The 7,497-nt window shown below is 42.6% G+C and overlaps 1 protein-coding gene across 1 annotated transcript; it reads right to left on the bottom strand.

Annotated features, from left to right (window-relative positions):
* Positions 1–3,846: 3,846 nt before the first annotated feature.
* On the bottom strand, positions 3,847–4,481 carry LOC117893198 (NAD-dependent deacetylase sir2A; the record flags this gene model as incomplete). Its single annotated transcript, XM_034799716.1, has 2 exons — positions 4,386–4,481; positions 3,847–4,328 (listed from the first exon to the last, which is right to left on the bottom strand). Coding segments are annotated over exons 1-2 (570 nt in total), but the record flags the coding sequence as incomplete, so codon positions are not given.
* Between the last annotated feature and the right edge of the window lie 3,016 nt (positions 4,482–7,497).

Raw genomic sequence — 7,497 nt, 5'->3', positions numbered from 1 at the left:
ATAAAATCATTTCATTGTTTGGGCTGTTCCCGGGGATCGGAAGCGCTTTCCTCCTCCGCAGACTTGTACATATCTGGCCGCCTATCAAAGTCGGGTACAAAACTTTGGCACTTCCCTTCGACCGGCTACGCCCCTTTATCCTTGGCTCTTCTTGTGGCGCTTTTGAGCGTGCAAATGTTAAGTTGTCCCCGTCCATCCGCCCTCCTTTTGACAGAAGCTTTTTGGTTGAGAAACTTGGAGCGGCATCGGCATCGGCATCGACATCACCATCGCCGCCCTTTGTGCCAACTTGACAAACTAAAAATGAAAAAAGTTTCTTCTATGCGGCGCCTTTTTCAATATCCTTTTCCCCACTCCACTGCCACTCTTTTTTATATTTTTTCTTACGCTTTACCACAAAGAGCATACAAAAGCGAGAATAGAGTTGAGGCGGCAGCGTACCACCACATTGGGCAGGTCCTGGCGTGGCCAGTGACTCTGTGGAGTCATGACGACCGCGGCTCAACGTATTGATTGTGATTTTAGAACGGAAACCTGAGACAGCGCTCCATTAATGAATGCAATAATAAGAATATTCATCGCTTCCAGCTTTATTCAGATTAAAAGTAAAGACTTTAAATAAGAATTGTGAAGGTATAAAATCTCTGCAGGTTGAAGCTTTGACGTTGGAACTGCCGGCAATCGATCGAAGATCATCTGTGGCCGCGTGTCGACATGCAAACTGTTGGCAAGATCTTGTCTTGGCAGATTCCCAGCTCGTTGCGGGCAAGGTGAACTGACCTTTAACCCGTCGTAGGTTCGTCAATTCCGTGGGGAAACCAGTTCTTGGTGCTGCTATCTGTTCGATCTAGACATAAGTTACAACAAAAACCCGACAGATCCCAGCAGCAGCCGTCGCGCCGGGTTCAATTCCCCCTCGCGATATTTATGCGTAATTTGCCCACAAATTTACAACAAATTTCTTGCATTGAAAAATGTATTTATGTATTTATTGACGGTACGGGGAAAGGTAAAAGTCTGCTGCCACGAAGGCGAATGGCAGACAAATGAACAATTCGCCGTGTGGCAGGGTCGGGTCTCTCTTCAATTTACTCCTTTCCTCCTCTTTGGGTGGCGGGTCCGAGTTCATGAGCGTGCCAGACATCCTTGAACTTGCCACCGCCAGGATATCATGTTCGCAATATTTTCGTGTCTGCCCTTTTGCCCCTTTTTATGTGCACAAACTGATGTACATACTGCTGCGCCAAGTCATTGACTTGGCCCAATCCAAGAGCCGTTGCCAGAGAGCCACGTTCCTCTGCCTGTTTCAACAATTGGAAAAGGATTTTGCCGGCGCACGTTTTCCCTTTGATTTTTTTTCAGGGTCGACCACATTGTATATTCGATATGTGCTTAAAGGGATTTATATATTTCTGAATAAATACTTCTGGATTTTATTCTTGTTTGCTCATTATTTCAGTGCATTTTGCATTTAATTGCAATGCATAGACTTATGTGCGTATATTCAATTATTTCTTCGAGGAAATCTGAAACTGTCTACAACAATTAATGAGGAGATCTGGGAAGGAAATTTGTTGTGTCTGAGAAGTTTTACGCAAAGAGTTCAACCAAAAGTCAAAGAATTTCGAAAGAAATCCCAAGATATAATTTCAAATATGTTTAATGGAATTTTCGACACACAAATTAAATGTACATTCTGCAAGAAACTAACCGAAAACTTGTTTAAGAAATTATGCTAGAACTGCCAAAAAGAATTCCCTAAAGCCGAAACCTGTTTTATAGTTTTATAGAATTCTTGGGGCTTACAATATTTATTCAAATAAGAAAAGACTTTCCTGAGCAAATTTACATATGTGTTGCAAATACCAAAATATTTATAATAATTAAAGATGTCGACAGCGTTCTATGCTATGCAAGGGAAAATGAAGCAATTCGAAGCACTGAATGGGTGAGGAGAGAATAAAACAAAATGCAGCCAGGAAGTTTTTATATTTTGCGTCTCCTTTGGATGCGAATTTCAGCAAAGTGCCCCAGACTTCAGATCTTCATTGGGAATATGCACAGATCCTGGCACTAGCTTCAACTTACTCGTGGGTCCTGGAGGAGGAGTGGCAGGACTCTGTCTGGCAGTGAGAGTCCCAGAACCTGTAGTAAATATTTATCGATCGGTTCAGATGTGTGCACACTACACAGGCTTGGCTTTGCTCGGCTTGTCTCCAGCAAACCTGGCACTATAATCATTCACTACACTTTTCTTTCCTGCGTAAGTAAATTCGTTCTGTTTCTGTGAGGGAAAATGGAGAAGGATCCCCCAAGAGGTGATAGGCCAGTCAAGCGATGCGGCGATTCTTCGGGCGTAAGTGAAGGGGAGAACGGGAAACTAACTCCAAGTTTGGTATTTGTCGAATCTTTCGCTGTATCTCGTGTGTTGCAGCAGCCGACAAATGTAAAACGCCGCAAGATGGGTCGCACATCTGAAGTGATTATATCGGGAATTTGGGAAATCATTGACAACACTCCGTCCTGCTCCCATGTGGATGTGGTGGCAAAGTTGATGGGACCCCTTCTCCACCACTTCAACGAAGAGCTGGCCATGGCCCTGGCCAACGAATCAGCAGAAGCGTATGTATCTACATCTGCTTCTGCATCTACATCTATGTATGTATAATTATGTAGACTCCAATGTTTTCAGCCAAAAGCGCATCCCATGACACATCGAGCAACACTGACGTCGTCGACATATATGTACATTGACGAAGACTTGTGCCAATTAGTATGGAATCCTCCGGTCTCAGATTAAAATGCCTAAACTCAGTCATTAGAATGCGGTTCTCAGCAAAGGCCAACACCACAATATATTTATGTACCCATATAAAAACTCAAAATACTTTCCATTAAATTTGAAGCTTTCAAACGCCAGCAGCAGCAGGTGGCGGCTGGTCCGTCTAACGTTCTAAGCTTGCATTTTTTATGGCTGTGATCGCTGGCAGCGCAGTCGACACAAATGCACAGCGTAAAAGCTTCGTGTGGCTTCGGCCTATGCGCTGAGAATCGTTGCAGCGGCAGAGAAGCAACTTCGCAGTGGCCCATGCACAATTGATCGGCTGCCGTAGCGGCAGAGAAGCAAGAAACGTTTTTCGACTTCGTGTCTGTTGTGTGCGTGTACCTGCGTGCCGATCCCTTATTTAAAGCTAGACAACAACTGGATCACACAACCAAAGAGCGTAGGTGCCGAAGAAAGCTCTCTCTCTCGCTTACACTTCCTCTGTGCAACTCTCTGCCAGGTAAATGCATGGTGAAGAAGCGTTACTTGTGTTGAGTACGACCTATGCACAAAGCAAGAAATGCGACAGAGAAGCAAGAAACGCTTTTGACTTTCGTGTCTCTTCTCTGCTCGACCCTTGTTCTAAATTAATTAGAGGCTGCATCTTTTTCTTTTCCAGGAAACTTTGTTTGTGTTCTGTTTGTAGTATTGTTTTGTTTGTTTAGTAAATTCCATTACTTTATCGCTAGTAAAAAAAAAAAGGGCATCTCTATGTATTGGTGTGAGTGCATTATTCAGTTGTTGAGTTGCAGTCGCCGCCAGATGCGCTGCAAGCGCGAGTCGTCGACCGACTGCACGACTTGGGGCTCATTGTGGTAGGGCTCTATGAAATTGACTGCCGATTGCCGCTGCCGCTGCTGCTGCTGCTGCTGCTGCCGCTGTTCGTTGGCTGAAGTTTGCTGCTGCTGCCGCTGCTGCTGCTGCTTCTTTTGATTCTTTTGCCGCTTCAACTTGTTCTTCTTCTGCTGCTGCTGCTTTGGCTTGTGCACGTGACGATGATGATGGGTCTTCTTGGAGCGGAGCTGCTGCTGCTGCTGCTGAAAGTTCTTTTTGAGCTTCAGTTTTTGTTGTTTGTATGTTTGCTTGCGCTGCGGCAGTGCTTCATTTGATGGCAGGTCCAAGCCATCTTGCACTTCGACTCCTGTCATCGTGGGCCCTGCCAGCTCGACCATTTCCACATTATCCTCCTGCTCCTGCTCCTGCTCCTCCGTCTTTCTGCCACGATCCATGGCTCGTGCATTGTTGTTTGTCGTTGTTGTTGTCGTCGTTGTTGTTGTCGTTGTGGGCGTGGGCGTGGCCGTTGTCGTTGTCGTCGTGGAGGGCTGCGTAATCACGATGACATTGTCGCTGGGCGGCTGCTGAAACATGCCACGCAGCAGCATGAATTTCTTAAGAAAATCTCGCCCAGTGCTTGCAGTGTCTGGAACTGCAGCTGCAGCTGCATTTGCCTCTACTGCCATGGTGGATCCTGCGCTGCGTCCTTGCAGCTGTGGCAGTCGATAGCCTGGAAAAAAGAGGATCAATCAGCAAACCAAATCTTGGACTTCCCTTGGGGACTCACCGCTACGTCGCGCCTCGCTGCTGCCTACCAGCAGCAGCAGCACTGCGATGAGCACCAGCAGCCAGCGAACTCTTTGTGGCATCTTCATGCTGCGACTTTTCCTGGCACAATGCCTGCCCCAGCACGGCCAACGTCTGTTCTTATATGTAAGTGTTGGCCTCCAAAAATCGGAATGCAATTAAAAAATTTCACCCGCGTTGCGTGCGGCTAATGGCGAGACATGCAAAAGCAAAAAACGACAGAAAGAAAAGGGAGGGAGCAGAACAGAACAGAACAGTCGCGGCCTGTCATATGGTTACAGCAGAGTGAAAGCTTTATTTACCAGCAAGTGTGTGTGTGTGTGTGTGTGTGGGTCTGTGTGTCTGTGTAGTAAATCAAATCTAATAAACTCAACAATAAATCTGTGTGTGGCAGATACAACACTCGGAACAGGCTCTCCATCTCTGTGTATATATTTTTTCCTACTGCATAAATAAATAAACGAATTTGTGTTTAAGCAGGCTGTGCGCCTGGGTCTGGGCCTGGGCCTTGGCTCTCTATCTCTATCTCCATTTACTTATTTATTTTTATGCACATATTTATATTACATGACCAGTGTCTGCCTGTAGTTGAGCCACTCCCCCTAGGATGAGTATCTATATCTAAGTCACAACCCACAGAATTCCCATCCATATCTGTGGCTACATGTGGAGTCGTCTTCGAGCTGGGTGCGTGAGACGCACAAGGCAAATAACTTTAACATAATTCACTTAAATCTTTTTGTTTTAATCTTGAAAAGTGTTTGCCACAGAAGACTCACCCACACACACACACACGCACTCTCACGCACACACAAATACAGTTCTGACAAGTACAAAGATACCCAGAAATACTCCGGACTCTGCTTCGAGTACGTGTCTGTCTCTGTCTCTGTCTCTCTCTCCCTCTCTGTGTTCGTGTCGAGCAGCTCTCAACTTTAACACCCAACAAGTCGCACAAATGTTTTTCTGTAATCATCCAAAGTGTTGTGTCAATAGCTCGACGTTCCTTAAACTCCTCGTCAGATATAGATATATTTGCTGTTATCCTTATTATTATTTTTACTTTAACACTTGCCCCACACACTCGCAAGGAATTTTGCCTTGCTCGTGCCCGACTGTGTGCTCTGTGAAGAATTTTCTACCATTTTCTACCATTTTTTCAATTTGCCCACCGAAAATGTGGCTAATACTTTAGCCCGAAATTTCGTTTGCTTCTGCAGACTTTAATTTGTAATTTTAAGTTGTTCGGAAAATGTTTCAATGTTCCATTTTGGCTTTCATCTATGCTTTAAATTATTGTTAAGTCAATTTTATATATTCGATATTTTTGCACAATTTATTATTTGAAAATAAAACCATCAGCAAAGTTAAAGAAATTATTTCCACGCACCTTGGCACTGCTTCATAATTCTGAGTTGCCTTTAATTTGCACCAGCTAATATTTCGAATATATACAAAAGCAAAACAAATTGCAAAGCAATGCCAAAAGTCAATTAAAAGTGCACACAAATATTTATGTTTATGTTTATGTTTGTTTATGTTTATTGATATTTATCCCATGGGATGTGCATCAATTTTCCAGTTCAATCAATAATTTTTAGACCCTGTTTAAATGTTATTTTTTGAGCCATTCAAGCTGCCATTTTCGGTTATTATTTTGCATGCATTTCTGACTACGAATCGAAGGAGCTGGCAGCTCTGCTGGTGGGTCACAGCACCGAAAATTCAATTATAGAATTTTCTATTAACTTAAAAGCTTCTTATATTTATTTAATTTGTTATTGTGTCGCTCACTTTTTGGTTTGGTTTTCCATCTGGGTTCCATCTGGCTGTTAGTTTTATTGACACAGGCACAGGCACAGGCAGAGACTGAGACAGCTTAGGCATTGCATGAGAATGTTGCCATCAATTAGACACATCCACAAAACGGGTGGGAAGAGGCAGCCAGAGGTAGAAAACTAAGTGGCAGGCAGCAGCAGCAGCAGAACCCATTCATGATTCAGGCTCAGTCTCAGTCTCAGCCTCAGCCTCTGCCTTTACCCGTTTGCCATTTGGAATTCCTTCATTCATTTCCCTCCACACAAACATTTGCCAGATAATTTGACAGTCTGGCACTCGAGTGCACTCTGCCAGCCTGCTCTACCCCTTTTTGCCGTTTTGGTTGAGTGATTGAATTGTTTTTAGGGCAAAATTAAAGTTGATCTACTTAGCGCCCATCATTTCATTGGACAATCCTTTTATCTGAGCTGAGTCCAGCTCTTGGCTCAAAACTTTGTTCGCCTTCGAGCATGTAGAATGTTTATGGCTAATAAGCAAGACTCCTCACAAATTGAAAAGTTTGCCATCCGGGCAATGGCAAAACTTATCAACTTTATATTATTGAGCCCAGCCAGCAGAAAATAACAGCAGAAAAAAAGCGATAAAGAAGACGAAGCTGAAGACTTTCGTTTTGTGTACAAACAAAAACTTTTGCATTGCGTTTACTGCATTTATTTTCATTCCTTTTTCAAGACTTCTTTTCGCAAAACAGAACAGAATTTATGCGAGCATTCAATCTGCGTGTCCATGTTGGGCGGCAATTTTGATAATATTTTTGCTTTTATTTTAAGTTTCATTTCGATTAATTTCATTTGCTGTTAAATTTAACATTTCTTGGTCTCCATTTCGCTGTTGAAATTTTACTTTTTAATTTGCATTTAAATTTGACTTTTTGCTCGAAATTCTTTCTTTCAAATTTGCTTTTAAATTTATTTTTAAACTTTCCCTCAAACCTTAATTTTCTCCAAATATTTGATTTCAAATTTGCTTTATTTTCTCTTGAATTTGCTTTTAAATTTTATTCTTTCTTCTTAAATTTGCTTTCTAATTTTGCTTTTTAAATTTGCTTTCTTGCTTCTAAATTTACAACCAAATCTGCTCTTAAATTTGATGCTTCGCTCTTAAATTTGCGCTTTATTTTTGCTTTAAAATTTGCTTCCTAAATATTTTTACCGCTTCTTAAATTTGCTTTTAAATTTATAAAAAAAAAGTTTGCTTAAATGTTAGAATTCATTTGCCATTTCGTAGTTGTCATTGGGGTCGAGAGTTCCACC

Source organism: Drosophila subobscura, chromosome A, assembly GCF_008121235.1.
Source record: "Drosophila subobscura isolate 14011-0131.10 chromosome A, UCBerk_Dsub_1.0, whole genome shotgun sequence".
NCBI lineage: Eukaryota > Metazoa > Arthropoda > Insecta > Diptera > Drosophilidae > Drosophila > Drosophila subobscura.
This window is presented reverse-complemented; position numbering and strand designations above follow the sequence as displayed.